The sequence below is a fragment of the Salminus brasiliensis genome, chromosome 3 (genome assembly GCF_030463535.1).
Source record: "Salminus brasiliensis chromosome 3, fSalBra1.hap2, whole genome shotgun sequence".
Taxonomy (NCBI): Eukaryota; Metazoa; Chordata; class Actinopteri; order Characiformes; family Bryconidae; genus Salminus; species Salminus brasiliensis.
In genome coordinates, this window is record NC_132880.1 from 12,758,190 (window position 1) to 12,784,706 (window position 26,517).

Consider the following 26,517-nt stretch of genomic DNA (forward strand, 5'->3'; position numbering starts at 1 on the left):
AAATGATCTATATTCAAAACTCTGGTTTTGATAAGATTTATATTTTTCAAAATAAAAATATATGGAGAATAAACATAAGTTGACCTCAAAATATTTAGTTACAGGGATCCTACAGTGCTTTATTTTAAATGAATGAAGTGTTATTGGAGAAAAGCCAAAATGACTGTAAATGAAGATTCATTCAGAACTGAAGCTTGTATTTTATGGCCTCTTGTGTATTTGCGTGCCCAGCATGCACGCACGTATGCACATGTACAACCCCTTTAAATGGCTATATTTTATACACACACACACACACACACACACACACACACACACACACACACACACCGTCAGATGCAGAATGCTCATTTTGTCCCAGGAAGTGAAGGGGAAACATTAGATGGACTGATTTGACACACTTGTGACATTGCACTCCAACTCTGTGCTCATTTCAGTCTAGTGTGGTCACAGCAAAACCTGCATATGGACCATTCTATACCGTTCAGTTGTATTCCTCTGCCCAAATCAAGGCCTAATGTTTAGACCAGGGTGAAAAGCCCTGTGGGACTTTGGTTGCAGACTTGGTTTAAATATTACTTTCCAGGATGTAAATGGGCATTTGATCTAACAAAGCATCGTGTGATGCTTCACTGACAGAAATGATTAATTAATCAGAGCACCTGCATTCACTTGGAGGCAAGTTGCTACACGTTCCACTGTACGGTTTCGGTTAAGTCCTAAGTCTTTTTTTTTTTTTTTTTTTTTTTTTTCTTTCTCCCCCACCCTGTATATCTCTCACCAAAAAGTGTTCATTATGCTGAGTACATACTGTGAGTACATCAGCAAGCAGTACAAGCTTTTGCCCACAGCTATAGTGCCCCCACCTTTATTATCCCCCCCCCCCCCCCCCCCACCTTCTCCCCTTTGGAATCTGTTCTTCAGTACAGCAGCCTTACACCAGCTCAGTGTCTGTACTGAACCTGACAACTGCCTAACTCACTTACTTACTTGTAAACACATTTATTTTATTTCCCTCTCTTTAGTATAAACATTGCTGTTTTGTTATACCTATTTTTCTTGTGAATATTATCATTTATTTTTAACAGTGATATTACAGATTTTTTTTGTACCCCTTTCCTGAAAAATAGCTTCATAAGATTAAAACCTTTTAACAGCATATACTGCAAACCTTTGTTCCTATGAACTACATAATGGCAAACACAGTTCTCTGGCTTTGTATCTATGCTGGTTTTATTTGTAATTATAAAAAAGAACCAGTTAAATGGGGAGGGGTAACATTGTTGTTATCATGTTATTTTTATCTTAATGTTTTTTTTGTTTTTTTTTTCCTTGTGTACATATATTTTTTCATTTTGGGGGACTATGTAAGAGACATTTCTTTGTGTATAAGGTCTCTTCCTGTTCTATTCATTTCTCTCTCTCTCTCTCTCTCTCTCTCTCTCTCTCTCTCTGTGTGCTCGGTTATCTAACACTCTAAAGGAGAGATGAGACTTCACATGAGGAAATGTGTATGCTTTAGGGATTTTTTGGGTTTTTTTTTTTTTTTTTTTTTTTTCCCCTCCCCTTCTTGTAATTAAAACTGTAATCAGGGTTCATTAAAAAACGGTAAACGTGGATCAAATTGTCTCTGTTTTCACTCTTTTGTATACCCATGTCTAAAAATAGCCAATATTTGCCAAACCAACTGCTTTCTGTAGACAAAAGTTGGCATCTGCTTATTTGTTTTAATATCAACTCTGGTTACCAGTTTCCTTTTGCATTGTCTTGAGTACTCACGTCTAAACCTAGTAGCACAATCTTGGAGGTTATTTTTAGCTGTGTTTACAGCACTATTTATTACTTTTACATGCTTTTATTAAATGTCTATTAGATGGCTGCTGAAACAGGGCTGAAACATGTTTACTTGGGCTTTATTTTGTCTTAGAATGTTCATAATCATGCATTTTCAACTTTAGATGCTAATCCTAAAGAAGAGCTCAGTTGGACTGTCATTAGATTATCATAACTATTTTAAATCATTTGACTGTGCAAAACTGTATGAAATAATTGCCTTTATTTTTATATTGCTCTTCCTGCTAGTCACTCCACAGCATACTGCTTAAAGTGTGTTTATCTTTGTGTTTACACTAAGAACCAGATAATGCTGGTCATCATGCCATCCAATGGAGCTTGTTGTAACAGTTGCTAAGAAGTCAACAAAATTAAATTAGCTTTCCAGTGTAAATACATGAAAAAAAGTTCTTGGAGAAGAGAGGCTCTGTCCAACATTGCAAATTACCACAAAGTACAGCAAATAATTTTAATCTACTGTTTAATGTTAATGAATTTGTGGATTTATTTGTGCTACATTTAAAATAAAAGAGCAATCAATAGGTTAACATAATATATATGAGCATTTTCTTTCCAATTCAGTCTTTACTGATTTTAGAATCCATCACAAAAATGTTTAGGTGGAATTGGTAAGTGACAAAGCAATATAAAAACAAGTGGAAAGGAATGTGGTACAACTGTTTACTCTATGTAAAGGTACACCTCATTGACCATTCAGTACCTTTTTTCCTGAGTTGGCAGGAATGTAAGTTGTGTTGAATCCTGCCTTTTGCTTCTGTGGTTATTGGTTTTGGAAACTAAGGATATATCTTAAGTGGAGGCCTTTTTGGAAGAGTCGATTGAAAAAAAAAATTTCTTGTATCCTTGCCACAAAAGTCAATGTCTGAGGTTTTACAAAAAAAATAAATATAAATAGGTATAAATAAGCCTTTTTATAAAGTCCTGTGGACTGATACAGGAGTTATAATGGAACAATGAACAAAGGTGTGACTGGTCATGCTTTGGGTCGGCGTTGCAGCCAGTGGCATGGAAAAGATTTCACTGGTAGAGGGAAGAATGGATTAAGTTAAATACCAGAAATACCAGAAATGGTATCATCACATCATCTGTAAAAAGCTAAAGGTGAAAAGAGGATGGCTTCTACAGCAGAATAATGCACAATAAAATCCACGATGGACGAAAGGGGCGCAAAGTTTTTATTTATATGGCCCTCACATTCCCCCAACCTTAAAAGCTTTGAACATTTCTAGATAGATCTCAAAAGAACAGTGCATGCAAGATGGCCCAAGAGTTTTATTTTATGCACTGGCCAGTGGTCACCTCCGTTATGGTGAATAGTTAAGTAGAGGATGACCTAATCTCTAAACTCAATGTTACAGAGAAAACATTCTCTAAGCAAGATTAGTGTTGTATTTTTGTCCTCTACAATGTTTGAGTAAAAGGAAAAAAAAAGAAGCAGCATGCAAAAGTCTTATTAGCCTCTCATAATAATGCTAAAACAATAAGTAAAGGTAGAGGGCTCCTCGGGCTCTTATGATGTCCTCTTGCTTAAATTATTAAAGAAATGTGTCACCTTTATCTTTAGGCCTTTTGGAAGTCAGGTCACTTTTCCTTGCTTAGTAAAAATATTTTCAAACGTTTGCACGCTACTGTATATGGGCAGTTTGTATCGGGTGCATGTACAGTTGCACTCAAGTATTCATGCAGGTTAGGTTTCTAAGCTACATTTACAAACATTCAGCTGTTTGCAATAAACCATTCAAACAAAAGCAATTTAAATAGCTCCACACAACTAAAATAACAATTGCTTTCTCCAAGGTCAACACAAAATGCCAATTTTAATGACGACTGCAGTCTCACAATTATTTAACCCCTTCATGATGAGCATCTTTAGTATGTAAAAGATCACCCCTCTGCTGTTACAACTGAGCCACTGCCATGCTTCACTCTGGGCAGGGTGTTTTCTTTCTTTTCAGCGTATGCTTCATTCTTCCTCCTCAAGATGTACTTCTGATCCATGGAGCTGACTTATGCTTTTGGGTCACTAGAGGTGTGCATGGAGCATGGAGACCGTAGGCGTTGCTGCCACCAAATCTTGCTGCAGGTCTCTGGTGGCAGTTGGTCCAGGTAGCATAGCCAGTGCTCCTTTAATTTTAACTTGTGTAATTAAAACTTGTGAAATATGCGTCCAGCTGTATCTCTAGGATCATTCAGTGCTTTTGCTCTCTTTTTATGCCATTGCCAATGGATAATGATCTCTTCTCTGACCATTTTGGACAAATCTTGCCATATATATATATATATATATATATATATATATATATATATATATATATATTTATTATTATTATTTTTTTTTTTTCCTGATCTACCACCTGATTTGGAAATGCTCCCCTGAGGGATTCTGTTCAGGTGGTTAAATAATGCTGAGACTGCAGTGGTCTTTAACGTTATGTTGAATTTGGAGAATCACTTTCACATTTTCTTGTTGGATTGAGAAAATGAGAAAATTGGACACATTTCACAAGCATCTTCATAAGACATTATTTTCTCTGCAGCAGCTTCTAGTTAAAACTGAAACCACGGTGTGATTTGCTTTCGAGTACATTTAAGTGTAGGGATAACAGTATTTAGCAGCATAATACAAAACAAAAGAGAGGGAGAGAGAGAGAGAGACGGCTCCATTAGCAGTACACAACTTGCACTGAGTGTAGACCTACAAAACACGAACCAGGAAGTGCCTACCTATCTGTACGGAAGTTCCCAGGAGACTTTTCGGGAAAAAAAAAAAAAGTTGTCTCCAACATCGCATTAAACCACTGCTTTTTTTTAACTAACTTTTTAAAATTATATACTAAAACAAGCCTCACTAAGACGTTTTCAGACATGCTGAAAAATACTGATCGGGTAATTTCCTAATGGCGTTTCAGCCATTGTTGTGAAGACAGCGCCCCCTGCTGCATCCATGCAGTCAAAAGTTGATTCCTGTGTGTCTCCACAGAATCTTTAGGGGCCTGTGCCCCTTGTCCATTTTGAGGCCGGGTTGTTGTGAGGGCTTCCAGGGTCTTTTTCTTCTAAAGAGCTCTTAAGATCTTGGATCTTTTCAATTCGAGGACGTTGTTGGGATGAGCAACTTTACACCGAAGCACTGATGCTATTGAATTATTGATCTAGACATTTCCTTTCAAATATCGATACTGAACATACATCATCGGAAGAAACTGAATGTGTGATTCATGCTGGAAAAGGTGAAACTGTGTCTCATAGACACCCAGTGCTAGATCATTCATTGCATGGCGTCTCTTGTGAATCCGGTACTTTCGAGATACACCTATCAACCTATAGCATCCACTTTGACACGAGTGAAACTAGCCATTAAGCATTTAAAGCATCCATTATCGTTCCAATTTGCAAAGTTCTCTTCCCCCACCATTACACCACTCCTGCAAAGCTCTTACTGTATCCACCCATCTACCAACACGACTACAAACGTGTCTGCTTTCCACGCGTTCTGCATTTTGTCACTTGTCAGAGCTGTTGGCATTCTTTAGGGCCTATCAGTCAATCCAAGCCCTGCTCCAGCCCTCTGTAACCCTGCTCTGTCAATCAGACACTTGTCGGCCAATCACATTCGGCAGGAGGAGGTCTACCAATGCGTGATTGACGAGGGGGCCGAGCCTCGTGCAGCAAAGGTTTTGTTGACTTGCTGGGGCAAGGTCGAAGGTCATGGCTTGGGGGGAAAGGGGGAGTTGTGAGCCTGCGATGGGCCATAACAAAGGGGCCTAATTAGTGTGTGCGCAAGGGAGAACGTGAGAGTGGCTAAATTGGCTAAGTACACAGCTTGATTGACAGCCACCCACTTTCCCTGTTAATTCAGCCATTGTGTGTGACAGCAGTCTGAATGTAGACTGCTACGACCTGAGCCAAAACAAGCTTGTCTTGGTGCTCCTGATTGTGTCAATGATTTAGGACCTTGACATTTCTGCATTTCTTGTTCATTAAGAAATAGATGGTTGATTTCGTTGTTTGCCAAGGTATAACCAAGGTGACCTACTGTTTCCAAAAGAAAAAACACTGTATGCAATGTTTTGCAGTATATAAAAATGACCAAAACATTTTTCTTTTTACATTTTGTGTTCTAGTAACTAGTTATTGAGCGTAGTATTGATAAAAGTGTAGTATGCTGTAATATTTCATATACATACTCAGAACCAGTCGGTTTTTGAGTGTAGTTAAGACGGACACTAATATCACACAATGCAATATGAAATGAAACGGGAAGAGCTGCTCGTGTCTGGATTTAGAATTATTAGAAAAAATAGCCGATAACAATGCAAGTGAAAAGGTAGAGAAGTTACTGTGATGTATGTTGGCATGGCAACGCTTCATCACTTCTTGTTAGTACATTAATATGTCATATGTCATATGTACCTGCTAAACTTAAGTATTGGTGTACCTTATAGTATTAACATGTAGTATGCACAGCCCTACACTGCAGCATGGTCATGTTATGTGCCACACTTCCTCCTGCCCACCCGGTTCTTGTTTCATGTTCACACCAACTGTCAGAATGGGGGGAAAATGTGATTTCAGTCATTTTGAGCGTGGCATTTGTTGATTGTTTGTGCCACAAACAGAAAGCTGAGGCCGCAGTGGGCACAGGCCCACCACAACTGGAATGTTTAAGACCAGAAAAATGTATCCTGCTCTGATGAATCTTGATATTCTTAGATATATCATTCTTAGATATTCCGCCTTGTGTGAACAGCCCAGGCCTATGGAGGTGGTGGAATGGTGTGGGGTGTGGTTTTCTTGGCACACTGTAGGCCTGTTAATCCCAAAATACCAAGCAGTCATTTTACCCTTATCTTCTAATGGCAACTTCCAGCATGATAATGCATCATATCACAATGCATTTAGTCTTCTTAATTAACATAACATGGCCTTCCCAGTCACTGGATCGGAATAGAACATCTTTGGGATCTTTGAGATTTGCAGCATCAAGGTGCTCTAGAAGGAACAGGAATTGAGGCAGGTTTGAGTGCAAAGGGAGGCTCTCCCAGAATTTGTACAGTGTTCCTACATACGTGTAAGTGTCTGGTGAGTGTATACTGATTTCTGTTGATTTATCCTAATTATAGGAACAATCTGACTCTGTGAAAAGAAGCGTTTGTCTGCTCTCTACTGGACGACAGTGTGCATTACAACCCACATGCATCACCATTTAAAGCAGAGTTCACTCATGTTCATACGTGCTATTCTTGCTCTGGGTCCATGAGCACACATTCACTTAATAATAATCTACATTTCAATGGAAGGTGGACTTTTATTATTTAGCTTTAAGGGGAGGTTGTTTTTCTTTTCTACAATAATTTCAGAAATTATGGTTAATTTACCCTGTAATTACTGTTGAATTAAAAGTTCGAATTATTGGGTATTTGAAAGTTTTCATTCTAATCATTTTGAAATCATTCTAAAATCTTAAAACCTTTTCTTAATCAAACACACACAGGTTTTGATGGTTTAGGGGACTGCTTAAAAGGGTAGATGGAGAATGCTTTTTCAGAAGAGTCATGCGGTTAATCCACTGGGAGGGTACAACCTGCAAACTGTCTTCACAGCACTGATGATAGTCTTGTGACTGAAACATTTTCGTCTACCTAACATTTATGTGCTCGGGCGCTTATTTTGCAAGTACTTCCCTTTATGAGTGTGTTTATAAGAATCATGCAAATAAGCAACCTTCAAAGGGCAGAGCCCCTCATCCTCTACTGAATTTAGATTTCAGTGGAGAACAGGAGCTCAAAGAAAATGGCCTATTGTTGGGTGTTTTTTAAAAGATGCCCTGTCCTGATACTGAAATCAACCCAATGCTATTATTTCCTCCAAGATGACTACATTTCAATGACGTGTTTTTTGGGGTTTTATACTAACTAGGGGGTTACTATATATTGGTTTCTTAAAAATGTTGTTCCTTTTTGTAAGCAAGGCTGTGTGTGTGTGTGTGTGTATGTTACGCAGTCAGACCTCCGTAATTGGTTCTTGTTACTGAGTGTCATGTGAGTTAAGCCTTAAAATGTTCAGAACTTTCCACTTGCATTGTCCTTTCTATTACAGAAGCTACCCTTTCTTCCCTCAAACGTTTCCCCTCCTACCTCCTGTGCTCTCATTCCACACTCCTGCCCCTTCACTACCATGCTGTCTTCCTCACTTCATTTTCAACTCTCTGGCTTGACACCTCAGTGTCGCACTGTGGCCCTTGGATGAATAAACCAATTTTCAGCTCACTGCTTACTTTTATTTTCTCTTTTCTCTGTTTTCCTGTAGCACCATAAACCGCTTTACTGCTTTTTCCTGTGACACTTCTTCGTAATGATGTACGCCTCCCTTTGTATATGTGGCATTACATCACATCAAGGAATAATTAATGAATTTTTATACCCTGTAACTGTCACCTTACAACTCCACTGATCACACATGTGCCATTTTTCTTGTAGTCCTTACCTTTAAGGGGACTGAAATATAGCAGGCAAAGACAGCAATGTATGCTGGGTGTGGTTTCTACCAGATCCCCTTCTGTGATTGTGTGTGTAAAAGTGTGTGCGTGTACGTGCATCAGTTATGTAACCCTCCATTGCATGTAATAACTGAACACAGCATGCGTCTGAGGTGTGACACACACGCACTCATCATCTTCAAGGCTGTTGTGATCCATTACACACACACACACACACACACACACACACACAGTTTCTCTTGCCACATTTACCATCACTTACTTATAGCCCACTGTGTTCACACACACCACCACCTCTGTCTCTCTCTCCCTCTCACAGACACACACACACACACACACACAACACACTCATTCATTCAAGTTCAAGCTCACTTAGTCTCAAATAAGCATGCAGCAGATACACCGGAAGAAAAGCTGGCCAAAGTACGGTGTGAACTACGGTGTAGGGGATGTATATGGGTCACACTCTGAGGTACTGAACTGTAATCCTTGGTTTCGACTAATTTACTCACACTCGCAACCCTTCCCGTTTGGTCTCGGTGATGGCAACAAGCATAATGAGCTCGCCGTAGTGGCCGCTCATTGGCTTACAAGCTCCCTATCAGCGGACCAATCACGGATCGATTCGGTGACGTTTACACTTCTTCTCCACACAGATTGGACGAGAAGACGGGACTTAAGGCGCAGTGATCTCACAAGCTCTGTGTGATTGGCTGGATTCGTTGAGGTATAATAACGGGGTGAAGTATTCATGGGAAGCCGAGTCGAAAAAATGCTAGCCTGCCCCTGCTAGCTCCTTTCTCATACGCACACCCCGTGAGGTTTGTAGTATACGCTCGGCTCTAAAAAGCTAACTGTCGTGACCCATCCTGCATACTTCATCCTCGGTGCTGTATTCAACTCACCCGCCTCTCCTCTGTTCAGCAAAACATCATAAACAGATAAGCTGGAACTATCGCTACAGGTGTTTTGACACAACGCCTTATAATACTGAGCAGCACAAAAACACCATTTCCCAACGTGCACCGTATTATAAGTAGCCGTGCACGGCGTCAGCACCCGACGTGTGCAGCCGTAGATTGGTGAATAGTGTTATTTTTCTTCGCTTTTCCCTCCTACTCCCTTTCACTAGACGCTCCCCGCGTCCTCATTGGATGGTGTCGTTTCAGGTCTGACCAGCTGTTTCTTGTTTTCCCACAACCTGATTGGCTCGAGCGTGCTGTCCATTAGCCGGACTTTGACAGCTCGCTCCGCCTCTGCTAATGTTAATCGTTTTCTCATTGGTTACTGTAACCGACTGTGCGCGCTGATTGGCCGAGCTGAGTAGTTGTCAAGGCTTTGGGCTTCATTCACCATTTTGCGACTGTAGTGTAGCCCGAAACATAAGCGGCTATACTTTTCCTCATTCGGGCGGCTTTGCGGAAGAAAAACATTTTGTAAACCTGCCTGCTGGCAGCCGCGACGGTTCTCCGCCTGTGTCCATTTGTATTTTGACTCAAAATCATTTGGTTGCCACTGTAAATATTCCGAGGGTGAGTTGAAAGCTTGCTACAAATCTTTCTTCTGCAGCATTGCAGTGATCTGCTCGTTTTGCCGTGTTGAGCTTTACACCGATGGGTGTTTTCTGAAACAGTTTGCTAGCGTCTAAGCTTCAATGTTATCTCTTTGACGAATGATTATCTTTCTTTGAGGGCAGTGAGACGAGGGAGGGAGGGGGCAGTAAGCATTTCAGCAGGCACACATAGAATGGGAGGGGTGGGGGTGCACAGTCAGCCTAAAACTTTTTTTCCAGAAAATAGTCGAACGACACAACATCGACTATTTGGACAAACTGGAAGTAACTATTTATGTAGTGTTCAGTACTCGTGCGATGTTGGCCTTTGACAATTGACGAAGATACCGTGTCCTCGTCTTTTAAACTAGCAAAGATATTTCCATAATACATCGTATTTGTGACACACTTTCACCCTCCCACTCGGTCATTTGCTCTTACTTGCGGCCCTCGTCTCTTCCTCTTGACGAAAGAGAACCATACATTGTTCAGACAACACAAATATCTGTTGATCAGTTCCTGCGTGCTGGATTACCTTTACGATTACTGCCGACCGCTGCCTCCCACAACGGTTCTGTGGAAAGCTTTCAGAATCGCCTTATAATTTAAGGCTTTCTTCTGTTATTTTTATTGAATATATAGACGTGGGTATTCGTGTAGCACACGGTCGTTTCAGTACAGTAGTATTACGAATGGGGCTCGTCGTTATTTATTCGCTTTAAGACAGAGCTGAACTGCTCTGCGGCCTTGTGTTGTTGAGAGAGGCCTGCGTCACTCGACTTCACTCTTTGTGTAGTAGGTGGTTGTAAGCGCAGAGTAGGGCACTACGGCCAATAAAAGTGCTTGACACACATACAGCAGTCCACTACTCAGCAAAACTTTCCTCAAGCCGACGACGGCCTTCCTTTTGTTTGGATGTTGAACAAGGATCTCGGCTCGGGTGTTTTTTAAATCATATTTTAATCGAAGCTAGGCTACTTTAGGCTTGTTTATCTTTGCTCGCCTTGTTGCGTGGGACCATTATTGTATGCGAAGGTGTATTTGGCTTTGTAGGATGTAGTAATTCTTGTTGGTCGTGCGTTATTGATTCGTAGTACAACTACGGTAGTTAAAAGCACTTTGTGACAAATATATGCGTAAGAACTTATTCTTAATGGTCTTGCTAATCTAGATATCTTTCTAGTCCTAGTGCATATTATTCCGTTCAGGACCATTCATTAATACCAACCCTCTTCTGTTACCCCACTTTAGTTTTTTTTTTTTTTTCTTCATTAAATTACTTTATGGTAGAATTTTATTAGTAGGACCAGTGTACATCATATCTTTTATTTGCATAATGTGTGCAAACTGATGTTACAGTGCAAAGGGACGTGAACAAGGTGGTAATTGTGGTTTTCTCAACAGAATGGGTCAGTTTTGTGGCCGGGCTGCACACAGGCGCACTATGTTTGAACAGTGTGTACAATAAGCAGTAAGGTCAATCGCATTTAAAACATATTACAGTATTATACGTTGTTTATTATATGTTTATATATGTGTGTGTAGGTTATACACTAACTCACCATACATTCATAATATTGCTGTTGTATTGGTAAACTTGCATTCAGTGTCCATACGTTCTAGCCTGGAATTGAACTAGGTATTCCCTAAAAGAGCTTAGAATGACATAGTAGTTCCTACACATGCGAAGGTCAGGAGCTAACTGTGTATCTGAGCATTCATTTTGAATGCATTCCTATGTAAATGTGTATTGTTAGCCTTCGGAAATGTAGCTGCATAGGAATACTCAAAGAGAGAAGCAGTAAGTTAGAAGGAAGAAGGGAGAGGAATGATGCTATAGCCAGAGATAGTAAAGCTGAGACAGGAAGTGAGGATTGTAGGGGTGGAATGTCTCAGTAAGAAATGCATAAAGGTCACTTGAGTGAACAAGTGAGCGAGAGAGATGGGGAGAGAAGACTGAAATACCAGTGAACAAGGAATTCCCCCGCCTCCTCTGTTCTAGCCAAGAAACTAAAAAGAGTGTGTGACTTGTCTGGGCAAGCACATTTCTTTGTGTTTAGTTGGTCTTTGTTATGGCATGTAGTACATTAGGTTATACAGTAATATCATAATGAATGTTATATAACATAGCAACATGTTCCATAGAGGCACTAAGTGTATGTAATCTAGGCCTAATGTATGCACTAGATACATGTTTTTAATCTACATTTTGTGTGTAGAATTGCTATACTGTTGTTAAGCCCAAAAGTAATATGTCTTGCATTCTGTGTTTCACTGCAGGGTCTGAATTAAGAGCAAACAGGAAGAGGCAGGGATAAGAAGAGAGAAGATAGAAGGGGCGGGATGAGAGAGGGAAACAGAGTGGAAGATATTGATAGGCTGAGAAACACAGGGAATCTTGAGGATTAAAAACTCTCTTCAAGTTGTTAAAGATGAAGCCCTTTAAAAAACAAGGCAGGCGGTCACCTCCTTCCACACGAGCTAAGGGGGGGAAGAGAAGGGGGCCAGCTGATGCAAGCCCAGAGGAAGAGAGGAGAGACGCAGAGGAAAAGCCCAAACGTTCGCCCTCTTCTCCCAAGAGACAGAGCTCTTCAAACTCAGACTCTTCGCTGGAGGAACCGTTGAGAACAAGCAGAACTCCAGAGGCGGAAGGACAAAGGGAGGGAATACTGGATGTAGCCGGGGACAGTGGGAAAGCAGAGGAGCATTGTGGGAGCTTCAAGTCGGGTGGAGCACAGAGTGACAGCAACAGCAGCACAACAAGCGCCAATAACAGCCCCAACCCCTCATCCAGCCGCAAGACAGCCACCTTTAAGGCCCGCGTGCCCAAGAAGAAGTATACCTCTGAGCACTGTGCTGGAAACCATGGCAACGCCAGCACTCCCAGTACTCCCCCACAGAGCAACAGCAGCACAGCTCACAATGGCTCTGGTGCTAGTCAGGGCTCTGCTGCTGCTGTGCACACAAACACCCACAGCCAAAGCAACTGGCTTGCTGAGGACAGCACCACAGGGATCATACACAACAGTGTGAACAGAGCGGGAGAAGAAGGGGGTGAGAGAGACAAGGTGAGCACATCCAGTCCTCAGCGCTGCTCCTCCACGGACACAGCCAGTGAGCACTCAGCTGATGTTGAAGTGATAGCACGACGTTCGGACCATCACTTAAACTCACAAGGAGCACAAACACAGGCTAGTCACACGGCTCTACCGGAAAATGTGCCAGCTGGGCTGTCTGAAGCACTGGCCAAGGGCTTAAAGAACCAGAGGGTGCTGGCCAGGGTTGGTGAAGGAGAAGGATGGCCACCTGACCGAGGGCAGGAGTCATCGAGTGTTTTTCGTGCTGGTGTCCTCCGGGAAGTCATCAGGGCGCAAGGAAGTGTTGAGGTGCAGCTGAATGGTGAGAAAAGCTTAAGCAAATACCCATTCCGAGGGGCTAGTGAAACAGTGGACCTGATTCTAGATGCACCCCCTCCAGGGCAGGCACCTGTGGCCATAGGAACACGTGTGTGTGTGCCTTTTGGAGGTAGCACTCAGGGCAGTGAGGGTGCACAACAGTGGTACAGAGAAGGCCTGGTCACCCAGGTGGACCCCCACCCTGCCGTGTCTTTTCCATATCGGGTTCAGCTACGGGAGGATCCGGCAGATGAGAAGGAGAGAAGAGAAGCTGAAGAGGAAGGGAGGGGTACTACTGCTCAGGCAGTGTGGGTCTCACGGCAAAGCCTTCGCCTCCTGGTTCCACCTTGGGACCTGGAACTACCACTGTCTGCTGAACAAGGGAATGATAGTCGAAGAATGAGAGGCAGAGAGAGAGCGTGGGAGGACAGAGAAGAGATGGAAGTAGAACCAGAGCTGTGTCATCTCAGCATGGTGCATGGGGTGACTGGGCCAGTGTTAGTTAGAGGGATGTTACACCCTGGATCGGCACCTTCATTACCACCCTCTTCCTCTTCTACTGTTAGCTCTGCTATCTCTTCTGTTCTCAACATAGTTCCCGACAGAGACTGGGACCGAAGCCGAGAGAAGGAGCTGGAGAAAGAGAGAGAACTGCAGAGGCAATTAGAAAAAGAGAGAGAAAGGGAAAGGGTTGCTCTACAACCATCTGCCCCAGAAGAGGACATGGAGGTCAGCCATTTTAGCATGGCCCAAATCAGGGAAGGTGGCCTCCCCTCAGCCATGGGCAGCAAATCTTTGGGTGTGCCCTCCCAGCATCGGCCCATTCTTTCGAAACCTACTGACTACCTCAGCCCTCATCTGTCAGTGGTGAGAGGCATTGGCACCTCGCTAGCACCGCACCTGTCCCTTGTCCCTCACCCCACCCCCTCTCCTGTACTGCTGGGCCTGGACCAAGTTGCAGGGGCTGCAGTCATCTCTTCCACTCCACAGTTACCTCCCTTGCCTCCATCCTCTTCCCGCAGTTCCCTGGAGAAGACCTCTACTTCTAGCTCCCATGGTGCATCGGGAGGTGGCTCAGGCTCATCTTCTTCATCACGTTCCCGCACACCACTCACGGCTGCCCAGCAGAAGTATAAAAAGGGTGATGTGGTTTGTACTCCCACAGGCATCCGCAAAAAGTTTAATGGAAAGCAGTGGCGTCGGTTGTGCTCTCGTGAGGGCTGCTCCAAGGAGTCCCAACGACGTGGCTACTGCTCCCGCCACCTTTCCATGCGAACTAAAGAGATGGAGGCAGGAGGTGGAGTGGGCCGAGACAGAAGCGGTGCCAGCAGCACAGGCACCCTCACACCTGACCTCCGTTTAGGAGGTCGTACCAGCAGTGAGTTTGACTGGGACGAGACTTCGCGGGATAGTAGTGAAGCCAGCAGCCGCGGTGGAGATTCGCGTCCTCGTTTAGTCTTGCCTTCGCTTCTACCACAAGAGATACCACGTGACCTGTCACGCTTTGATTTTGATGAGTGCGAGGCTGCGAACATGCTGGTATCACTGGGCAGCTCACGCTCAGGCACTCCCTCATTTTCCCCAGTGTCCAATCAGTCGCCATTCTCCCCTGCGCCATCTCCTTCTCCATCTCCACTTTTTGGATTCCGCCCAGCTAATTTCAGCCCCATAACCGCACCTTCACCTCTTACCTCTCGCCGCCCACGTCATCTCAGTGGCACTAAGATGGGCACCCCTGGCTCGGAACGGGAACGTCACTTGTCTGGGATCATGCCCACTTTCCAGACAAACCTGACCTTCACTGTGCCCATGAGTCCCAGCAAGCGCAAGTTGGATGCTCCACCTCCGCCACTTCCCAATGCTTCTGACTATGCTAAGTCTGATTCCCAGTTGAGTGACCTAGGACTGGGCCTAAATGCTGCAGCCTTCAGGGCGGTATCCCCTCAAAGCCAGCCTACCACCCCCTCCTCTCTTTCTTTTCCCAGACCAAGGAGTGCAACCAGCCGGCCCTCATCTTCTGCTGCGTCCACCCCTCCACCTATGTTGGTTTCCCCCACACCTCCTTCACCTCTTCCTCAGGACCCTGGCCCACGTCGCTTTCCTCTACGTGATTCACCTGTCATCGTCCGAAACCCTGACGTGCCCCTGGCTAAGTTTAGTGACGGGCCGCTGAACCGGAGAACGGGTTCCCGCTCAAGAGAGTACAGTCAGCCATCTCACCTCGCTGTGGGCCTCCAGGCACCGGTGCCCATTAACAGAGCTGCCACAAATGGTGCAGTCTTGCTCCGCAACCCTGCACCCACTTTGGTGCTGGTGACCTCTGCCCAATCACTGACCACTGTGGCTGCTGGGCGTCCAGCCCACTCAAGCCCTACCCCCAGCAGTGTGTCTGTCTCAAATGCAGCCACTGGTCCAACTTTGGCCAGTTCAGGCTCTGGAGGGAGAGAGCGAGAGAGAAAGCCAGGTGATCATGCAGATGAATTAGGAGGTGTGTTGCCACAGCCTGTGGCCTGTCACCCATCTCCCACTGCCCTTCTTCCCCTCATCCTGCCAGCAGAGTCTCCACATCCTGCTCCCCGCAAGGATATCATCATGGGACGTCCTGGCACAGGTAAGACTAGCTTTACAAAAGTTGATTTTGGTGAAGATTTCTTTGTTAATTTCTGACCATTTTGGATCCCCAAATTGCATTGTTTACTTAAATTGTGAAAATTGCTATGTTGCTTATTTAAGAAAAATCATGTAAAGATGACTGATCAAACATATGATTAAAAAAATAGACCACTTTATCTTTTTAGAAATGGTAACACGGAGATACCCGGAGGTAAAAATAAAATATGTGAGAATGGTATGTAGCCTCACTCTTGTTTTACATATATAGGTACAGGCGTGTTTTTTGTTTTTGTTTATTCTAAATCCTTGATTTCTTGAGTTTCATTCTTGATCTTATACAAAATGATTGATAATTTAACTTGATAGTGACATAATGTGACATAATGTCAGCTGGATGATTCATCAGCACATACACTGTATATATAGTGGGGCTTGAAAGTTTGCGGACCCTTTAGAATCTTATTTTCTGAAAACATTTTACCTTAAACTTAATCAGAAAATTAGATAAAAAATATTAGACATGGTCATTTATATGGAAATGTTACATATATGTGAGTGGCAACAGTATATGAACCTTTGCTTTCAGTATCTGGTCTTTTGTCCCTTGTGCAGCAAATATGGCAACTAAACCTGCTTGGCTTGAACAAAGTTTAGCCCATTCCTCCGCACAAATCAGCTTCAACTCTGTTATGTTGGTGGGTTTTCTCCTATGAACTGCTGCTTCAGGTCCTTCCACAACATTTTTATTGGATTAAGCTCTGGACATTAACTTTATTCTTCATTAACCATCCTTTGGTAGAATGACTTATGTGCTTAGGGTCATTGTCTTGCTGCATGATCCACATTTTCTTGCAATTTAGCTCACATAATCCTAAAGGTTCACATACTTTTGCATAATTCACATAATTTTCTCCAATAAATAAATGACCAGGTCTAATATTTGTCTTTATATTTAGAACTTATGTGAAAATTAGATAATGTTTTAGGTCAATTCTATGCAGAAATAATAAAAAAATGGTTCACAAACGTTCAAGAAGTACAAAGGTGTGTTTGGCAACTGGAATAAATTACCAATAAAAATCAAATCAAGCTGTACCACATTCCATAGGTTGGTGGTTAATGAATTAGATGATACTTTAATTTAAGATGAGACAGCCATGCTGTGGTTAAATTTGGATACTCATTGGGGCAATAATTGAAAATTAGACAGTATAGTAATTAAATGAAATGTACACAGGAAGGTGGTGTTTCAAGACAGAAATGCTGAGTAATGCTGCCTGCATATGTGCATCAGTTTGTGTGTAGAGTCTTTGGTATGCTGGTCAGCAGCAGGTGTGTGTTTGGGTGTGTAGCAGAGAATGTTATTTGCTTTCAGGGTCAGTGTGTCTTCAGACAGTTACACTATGCTTGAAATGGAATATTGCAACTTGCCCAGACATGTAGTGTTGGAGAGTTCCAGGATAACATACATGTGTTTACACACTTCCTACTACTACTCTATATACAAGCATGCTTATACACATTCAACACACACACACACACACACACACAGTAAATACATACTAAAGCTAGACTTAGCTTAAGTCAAGGTGAAGTGCGGCAATACAGGAGGCATTCAGCAGCTTCTTCAATAAATGACTTTCTGTTAAATAATTCCATATTTTAATCTCTTTTCCTCACCATCCCACCATAGTCTGGACTAATGTGGAGCCTCGATCTGTGCCAGTGTTTCCCTGGCATTCATTGGTTCCTTTTTTGGAGACCAGCCAATCAAATGCATCCACCCAACCTGCTGATGGCCAAGCACTTGTGAACCAGAGCAAAGGTGAGCTTAAAAGCAGCGATTATTATGCTCTTCAGTACACACATTGGAAAATCAACTCCTGTTATATATGTTTTTTTTTATATATGAAAGTAATTAATTAACATAGTTTTAATATTCTACTAACCCTCAGAACCTCGGTGTGGAGTAGCTCTTGTGACAGACGGATGTACTGGCCAAACGGGTTCAGAGAGAGGGTCACCTTCCCGTCCACCACCCTTGGTAGAGGAACCTCCAGCAGAGAGAGAAGGAGGAGACAGTGAGACAGAGAGTGATGCTGATGACCTGTAAATATCTGTGAACAGCAACCTGACATTCTAGATATGTCCATCAGTTTATTATGCATGGATCATTTTTGATTAGATTTTTTTGTTATTTAAAAAAACACATCAGAATGTAGCCTGTTTAAGAAATGTGTTTTATCAGACATTAAGAGGTCAATCTCAAAGCAGGTCAAAGCAGAAATTACCTTTCCTTGTTAATCAGATTTTACTCAGGTGGAGCCCAAGACCCTGCTTCCTCCACTGGTCCAGTGAAAAGACGGACCCAGTCGCTCAGCGCTCTACCCAAAGACAGTGACAAGAAGGTGAGTAATATTTCAGTTTAATGTCTAACATGTATTACAGGGAGTACTTGTTTTGCCAACTTGTAATATGAAGTTGCTTCTACTTCTAAGTATGTAATAGCCATGAAGTAGACCACACAAACAGCCTTGGTCCCCACCTCTGCACGGACACTACAGACATTACAAATAGATGTACTGTTAATTTTTTCACTTTTAAGCAAAGTTTCATAACTTCTCAACTTGATGCAGATCGGGCCTAATACAGCTAGTACTATATAGTTACAAATAAACCCTGATTAACTTCAATACCAGTCTGTCAGATTGGATCAAGACGTACTTTAACTACCAGCTTATTATTGTTGTTTTTTTACTTTTGTACTATTGTTTATTTTGTCTTTTTATCACTTGAGAGCATGAGTGAGTCAATCACAGAATTTGTAATAAACTATTTATTTGCCTTTGCCTTATCCTGCAGAGAGAGAAGGACCACATCCGTCGGCCAATGAATGCGTTCATGATCTTTAGCAAGCGACACCGTGCCCTTGTGCACCAGAGGCACCCAAACCAGGACAACCGCACAGTCAGTAAGATCCTGGGAGAATGGTGGTATGCACTGGGTGCCAAAGAAAAGCAGAAGTACCATGACCTTGCCTTCCAGGTATTATCATAAATCTTTTATGGTCACTCGGAAGCAGTCCAGAGAACACTCATTTGTAGTTTTACATGTGGCCTAAGTGATGTTTGTTTTTTAATAAGTAAGGTTTTATGACAAAGTTCAAAGATCGGCTTAGTTTTGTTATCTGTCTGTGTACTGCATTGATATATGAATGTTTAATATTTATCTGTCTATCTGCTTTTGCTCATCTGCTTATGTCTCAGGTGAAGGAGGCTCACTTCAGGGCTCACCCTGACTGGAAGTGGTGTAATAAGGACAGGAGGAAGTCTCTATCTGAAGGCCGGGGCACTCCAGGGACCAAAGAGACTCGTGAGCGAAGTGTTTCTGAAAGCACAGGTAGGGCTTTTATTCATACGTACAGAAGCTATTCCATTTCAACCACTGATTTCCTATGTTATAATGAAGTGAGCAAGAAAAGCTTATAGGGCATCCCCTGTTTTCCAGTTTAATTTCTGCAATTTTTAAATGCTGTCAAAATTAGAACCACAACCAAGTTAAAAACATCTGGTATGTTAAATTACCTTACACATTACCTTACCTTACCTTCCCCTTACCTTACACATTCTAAATTACTAACTGACCCACAAACCTTACTACTTCATGTACAGTCTTTTTTGTGTAAAATGACAAGTGAAGATAGTGTGGCTGGTAGTTAGGCAGCAAAGTGTGTGTATATCTTGTTGACATTGTGTATATTTGAGGGAGGGTTAGTAATGTAAAAGGTTCCACATATTCTAGATTCCCAGTTGGTGTCTCAGGGGGTGGAGCAGAAGGGTGCAGGGTCTAGCTGGGCGTCACCAGGATCTGAGCGGCGTGGAGTGCCAATGGGAGGCCAGCACCCACGTCCCCGCGCATTTTCTCAGAGTGCAGTGCATAGCCTGGAGAGGAGAGAGAGAGAAAGGGATCTGGAGAAGGTATGACTACAGTTGCAGCACTCTTAACACTCATGCCAACATTTATGGCAGGATATTTTCCATTACTACTCCCAAAGTGTAGAACTACATTTAGAGTTTTAGATTTTTTTTAAAGCCTCTCTCTCTCTCTCTCTCTCTCTCTCTCTTAGGATGAAACAGGTTCATTTCAGACTCGCCCCACTTCTCTCTTGCAACGCAGGACAAGTGAGGATGTGACCAGTGATGAAGAACGAATGGTCATCTGTGAAGAAGATGGAGATGATGATGTTATAGGTAGGTTGATGATGATTTTAGTGTTTTTTCCTTTTCATTTTATGCATGCTGCTGCGCTATAAATTACCTGTTTAAACGTGTTCACCAAGTGTACAAGTTATAAAAATATATATTTTTTACTTTTTTAAAATCTTTAAAATACTTTTAATTAAGGACAAATTACTGGGACGAATGACTGTAAAGAACAGTTATCCTTGTGTTCATGTGATTGTATGTTAGAAAAATGTCTTCTCATATTTAAATTCAGTCTAGTCTTAAGCAGTGTTTCGTCTACAATCATAATATGGTTACGCTGTGGCATCAACTTTAAAGTAATAATTATAAAAACTTGATTTTAAAAAGTATTTATTTAACTCAAAGGGACTATTTATAATATTATAGCAAGAACAAGCCTAACCATACATAAGCACAAGCACCAGCCTAAATACACATTTTATGGTCATATTCATGGAAAATTGTTAGAGCACAATTTGGCTGCAAAAAGGGCTTTAAATGTTTGTTATTGTTTCCCAAATTTTATTGTTGAACTGGAGAAGAATTACACCACTTTACAATATTTTCGTGGGTGTTGTCACTACTGGACTTTCCCTTTTGTTCTGAGCTTGTTAATGGCTATGTTTTGGAGTGTCTTGTAAACACCTCACCTCACATGCACAATAAGAAGATGCTTCTATGTGTAGTTTGCATGGTTGTGAAAAACCCTTAATATTAGTTTTAGAAATGTCTTGAGCAAATATAGCAGTTGCATCAAGGCACACTTTGAGGTATGCACCATACCGTAGACCATTACCACAAGCTATAAAGATCCTCCAACATAAAAACAAAGCATGCAAGATCCCAGTACCTGCACTTTACTAGAATAAAAAAAACAACCACACAGGATACTTTCATAATACAGTTTTCCTTGAACAGTCTTGAATGTTTGCCACCTGCATTTTTTATGCATATGCTTTGTTTATCGAAATACCATCAATGTGATTTGTAGCCCCTTGGGATATTACATATACCTTATTGGTGAACATTCCCTTAAAAGGCAACTGACTCCAAAAGCTCTCAGCTTCTTAAAGTTGTCTGAGCTTCTATAATAATTACATTTCAGTTTCTGTATCATTCTTGGTCTCAAAAGAAGAGCAGTTGAGTTCAAAGCTGCTTCATGTAAATTTCAGTGAAATGTCTCTGTGTCTAATTTTCAGATGATTCTTTCCCAGAAGGCTCAATAGACTTGAAGTGCAAAGAGAGAGTGACAGACAGTGATGAAGAGAACGACCCAGCAGATGAGACTGATGGCAAGGTAAAGCTCTAGGGGACAATAAATCTGGTTCGTAGACAGTAGATCTAGTTTGTATTACCAACACATAGCCACAATAATTTTTTATTAAAATTCTGTGTAATCATTGTAATAGATTTGTGTCCGTGTGTGTTTGATGAAGACAGGATATTTACAGTTTGTGGTTTGACTCTGGGGATCAGATCATGTGTTTAGTGATTGAATTTGTAGTCTGGTTTTTGATGGAGTCAGATTATTTTTCCATTGATATGTAATCTATTAGTATATTTTGTCCAGTGTGTGATGCTGATGGACGTTTTACATTTTTACTGCATAAGTTTTCTTGGCAAAGATTAATACTGTAAAAAGTACTCAATTGATTTCCTTTGTCCTTTTCCATAGTCAGTGTTAGTTGCTGATATATTATCCAGCAGGGAGACTGAGATGATTATATGTGGATAGGACCATTTAAGGATAGAAATAGCATGTTGACAATTTTTTTGTTTCAGAAATGTTTAATGGATGTGCAGTGCCATATAGAGTGACACATAGTGGGATATAAACACATTTATACTTGCCAGTTTATAGCAATCCTAAGTTTCGAGTTTATAAAGAAAGACAATGTTAATGGCACATGAAAGGTGTTTGATATGACAGTATGATATCCTTATCATAACAAATACCATAACAATAAGCCTCTATGTGGATCAACTGCATGGCCAACTGCATGTTTTATTAAAATGAGGTTTAGAACAGGTACTGAACATTTCTGTTTTAGCATTTCATGGGACTCCTGATAAAGCAAGGGAGCTTAAATCTACTAGACATGTAAAATGCTGAAAAAAACAACTACTAGTCTTAATAGTCTACTCCAACTCAGCAAACCTCCAGGCAAGGTCAGTCATATTGCTCACTAATAGTGATTTGTAATAACCTCTCATTTTTTCACTTTTTTTCCTCATCCATATCCACAGCCAATGGTCCGTCCCATTTCATTCTCACCTGGGGGTGTATTGTCTAACAACAAAGACACAGGAAACCAGGAAGAGAACACAGAGAGTAAGAGACAGCAAAACACAGAAGACAAAAAGCAGAGTGGAAGACCCAAAGATGGGAGAGGAGGAGGTGGAGGAACAGGAGGAGGAGGAGGGCAGGTCCCATCCCAGTCACTCCAATCATCCATCCCTGGTCTGAATGTCATTCCCTCAACTGAACCAGCAGTATCACAGGTGCTGGGGTCTGTCCGGATAGCCCCTACAGTGGTGACCAACGTGGTTCGACCTGTGGCCAGCACACCAGTTCCCATCGCCAGCAAACCTGTAGAAGGGGGAGTTGCTCATGGGGCTCCTGCCCCTGACGGGAAAGCCAAACTGCCGACTGGTGCAGGAGGAGCAGCAGGGAGTGGGGCTGTTCCAGGGGGTGGGTACTTTCCATCCTCTTCACCCAAACCTGTTGGCCAAGGAGGCCTAGTCACAGGTTTAGTCCTTGGAGGAGCCTTTCCAAACCAACCCACTGTTCAGCTCATTACCCCACCGCAACCCTTGCCAGGCCCCACCTCTAGTAATGGAGCACCTAACAATAGTGCTCTTCCCATTCCTCTGCTCCATCCTCAGTTCCTTCCAACAGCCTCTCTCACCCCACCTAGTGGTGAAAAACCTGTCACTCAGTTGCAGTACATCCTCCCGACTCTGCCTGCCACAGCCAACCCAAACAGCCCCTCCCCCCAGCAGACACAGCAGCCACCCAGTGTCCTTGCTCTGCCCACTGCCCCTCCTGCACACGTTTCACTGGCCAATGGAGTACATTCAGGGGCTGGGCCAGGGATAAGATATGCCTCAGTGGGAGGGGTCAGCCCAGGAGGAAGAGGTGAGATGGACTTCGGAATTGGCTTGCATGGTGGAAGTAGGGTACAGATACACTGAACAGATAAACATATTTATGAACTAAAATGGAAACTATTAGCGGAACACGATTGTTCATAGAATTTTAGAGATAATTATTTACCCTGTTTCTCGCTTTCCTCTTCCTTCTTTGCAGTTCAAGCGCAGTCTCCAGTTTTACAAAACAAGATGTTGGTTCCCATGGCAACCGTGAGAACAGGCTCCGCACCTCCGCAGCCCATTTCTCTCGTGGCCCCACCCCTTCCTGTTCAAAATGGGGCTCCACCAGGAAGTAAGGTAGGTTGGAGTGGTTGTGCAAATACTCATCACGAATATACACATTTAAGACTACACTGAATATCCCCCTTAACATGTAGGTTAAGGACCTATGACTGCCAGATCACTTGATTTGTTTATTGCAGATCATTCAGATTGCACCAATGCCAGTGGTCCAAACAAATGTTCAGCCAGGAGGTACAATTCATTCTGGAGGCCCCTTCCCCGTCTCTGTGGCAGCAGCAACTGTCATGGCTTCTGGCACCACCCCAGCTCAGACAGTGCTTTTGACTCCGTCTCCTACAAGGTAGTTTACCTTATAATGTGAATCAGCTTTGGAATCAGGGTTTGTTCACTTGCAATCTTGTGAGTTTTTGGAACTTTCATATTTCCTTTTCTTGACTACTAAACAGTCACTGAATGTTGCTTGTAATGAATTCAGTTTCTTATTACTTCTGTAACCAAAGCATTTACATTCGGGCAGAAAATAGAAAGTACAGTCTGGCTGTTGTTGTGCCAACAAAAGTAACAGGAATTGTTTGAGTGACAGCACAGTTGTCTTTGAAGTGCACCTTAGGGAAAAAGCTAACTCTGTGAAATAATCTCTCAGTCCCAGAAGTGGGAAAATTATGTTACGGTTTTTGGTACAGTGAGATGAGGCCATTCATCACCTGTCAGTCAAAGCTGCAACACATGAAGTTTTTGCTATTACTCATTTTGTTTCTCAGGATTACCTATGTTCAGTCAACCCCTGGGGTTGCCGCTCCTTTACCACTGGGCTCCACAACAGCAGTCTCTTCCCCACAACAAGCCCCAGGCCCTCCAGGACCAGCGTTTTTGCCCTCTCCCATGGCAACTCTTGGCTTCACTGCCATCGCCCCTGCTGGTCACACATTGGTGCATCCTATAGTGGCAGGTGAGTGAAATAACTGACAGGAGCTCCTGAGTGTATGTAGTAGGACTGCAACTAATTGATACATTTATTGATCTTGATTTACATGAGTAATCAAGTAATCAAGTTTAACTATTGTAGCTTCTTTGATTCTTTTCTGCTGTCATCATCATTCAAACACATGTCTGGAGAACAAATGAACAAACAAGACAATTGAATGTAAATTATGAGACACTGACAACAACCCCCCCTTCAGTAATTTTACATAATCAGTGTTGTCAACATTGTCCACTAATCACTGCAGCCCTAATACACATTCACACAGCTGCTGAAACTGATGGGCAGAAATATGTGTGGAGTTCTCAACAGCTGATCTCTCCTTCAGGCCAGCCTCCCCTTTTGGCTCCAGTTCCACCCCCCAACTGTTCATCTCAGCCTGCCTCGGCCTCAGGACCCACTCGCCAGCTAGTGACCACCATTTACCCCGCCCCCAGTGTCACCTTGGCGACGGGAGTGGTTTCCATGACGACCGTGCCACAAAGCATGGCCAGTTCCACATCAACTCCTACATCCCCCTCGTCACCTCATACGATATCCATAGCATCAGCTGTGCACTCACAGCCTCAGATTCACACAGAGTCACAGTCAAAGCAGGAGCATGTTACTATGAAGATCGAAAGCACTAAGGGGATAGAGTCAGAAACCCAGAGAGAAACAGTGTTGTCAAACACAGCAAGTCAAGCGCCGCCTGGTGTTGTGGCAGAATCATCACGGGTCGCTAGTCCGACCTCGCATTCACATACAGGTAAATAGTGGGTAGATGCACATTGATATGCACTGCACGCACGCATGTTGTAATGAAATTAGGGATGTCAAGTGCTCAAAACCTGAAATCATGATAAATTTGTGTATTAACAATAAAATTACTACGAATATGTAGAACACAAGCAAACATTAACATTAAATACATTTAACCCTAGTTAAGTTTCTACTCTTTCTAGTTAAGCAAGTATTTTGATCATCACTCAATTGTAATGTATTTTACGGTTTAGTAGTTCATATTTTACTACATAGCAATCTAAGTGATGTGCATAATAGCTTAGCTACAATATGTATTTCCAATTTTTGAAATTAAAGTTATATATATTAGTCACTGTTGTTTATGATTAAACAATGTCTGAACACTTATAGGAAGTGGGCCAGCAGCCTCCAAATTATCTATGGTGCCCCAGAAGGTCAAAGGTCAAGTCAAACACGTTCCCTCATATCAGCATGGAGAGGAAAGAGATTGCAAGAAGGAGAACAGGATGGAATGTGAGAGTGACATAGATGTTGGAGGTAGGGGCTCTTCTCGGACAGAAAGACCAGGAAGAGAGAGAGGAACCGAGGGAGCCTCCACCAAGGGTCTGCTCACTGAAAACGACTGCAAAGAGGAACATGGCAGAGAGGTGAGCAGGAATTGGCAATCGTGTATGTGCTCGGTGCTTTGTTATTTTTATAGTACATATAAATTGTGAAGTGAGTTATTTTTCATTTGCATGAAAAGAAGGGTTTTCTTAAGACTTATAATGCCTCTGAGATACTGAGTCTAAAAATATGGAGCTGCAAATACACTTAGATTAATATTTCATTTCAAATCAAATTGTTTAATGGGGTCATTTTTATACATTCTAGCTTGTGCATTTTAAATGTATTAAAAATATATAACAAATATTAACATGTAAAACAGTGTGCTATGATTTATGGTTAAATCATTAATTGAACACAAAGTATTTGACTAAAAGGCAAAATATGAAGAATGAGTAAGACAAAAGAAACAGAATTTTAGAAAATAGCCTAATTTGTCTATTTTAGTTAATATTGAGTGTTAATATTTATGGTGTTTGTGTTTGATATATGATGCACAAAATTTGCAGAGGCGTCCAAAATGCACTTTGTCCTGCCTCTAAAATTTCCAGATGGGATCCTAGCGGTCATTTTCTATTACACACGTGGACAAAATTGTTGGTACCCCTCGGTTAATAAAAGAAAAACCCACAATG

General features: G+C 42.2%; 1 protein-coding gene across 3 annotated transcripts in view; it reads left to right on the top strand.

The window, feature by feature from the left end:
- The first annotated feature begins 9,706 nt into the window (after nucleotides 1–9,706).
- Nucleotides 9,707–26,517, top strand: part of cica (capicua transcriptional repressor a) — a 28,084-nt gene continuing 11,273 nt past the window's right edge. Inside the window, exons 1-16 of one of the 3 annotated variants that reach the window (XM_072675527.1) lie at nucleotides 9,707–9,882; nucleotides 12,183–15,908; nucleotides 17,604–17,735; nucleotides 17,866–18,019; nucleotides 18,219–18,318; nucleotides 18,773–18,955; nucleotides 19,177–19,309; nucleotides 19,712–19,887; nucleotides 20,037–20,160; nucleotides 21,354–21,451; nucleotides 22,402–23,293; nucleotides 23,465–23,604; nucleotides 23,730–23,890; nucleotides 24,312–24,499; nucleotides 24,861–25,280; nucleotides 25,667–25,923. In XM_072675527.1, coding sequence (XP_072531628.1) covers nucleotides 12,335–15,908; nucleotides 17,604–17,735; nucleotides 17,866–18,019; nucleotides 18,219–18,318; nucleotides 18,773–18,955; nucleotides 19,177–19,309; nucleotides 19,712–19,887; nucleotides 20,037–20,160; nucleotides 21,354–21,451; nucleotides 22,402–23,293; nucleotides 23,465–23,604; nucleotides 23,730–23,890; nucleotides 24,312–24,499; nucleotides 24,861–25,280; nucleotides 25,667–25,923 — 6,732 coding nt within the window. In that variant the 5' untranslated portion in view covers nucleotides 9,707–9,882; nucleotides 12,183–12,334. The remainder of the gene's footprint in view (nucleotides 9,883–12,182; nucleotides 15,909–17,603; nucleotides 17,736–17,865; nucleotides 18,020–18,218; nucleotides 18,319–18,772; nucleotides 18,956–19,176; nucleotides 19,310–19,711; nucleotides 19,888–20,036; nucleotides 20,161–21,353; nucleotides 21,452–22,401; nucleotides 23,294–23,464; nucleotides 23,605–23,729; nucleotides 23,891–24,311; nucleotides 24,500–24,860; nucleotides 25,281–25,666; nucleotides 25,924–26,517) is intronic. The other 2 variants (XM_072675529.1, XM_072675530.1) reach the window with 2 other exon arrangements.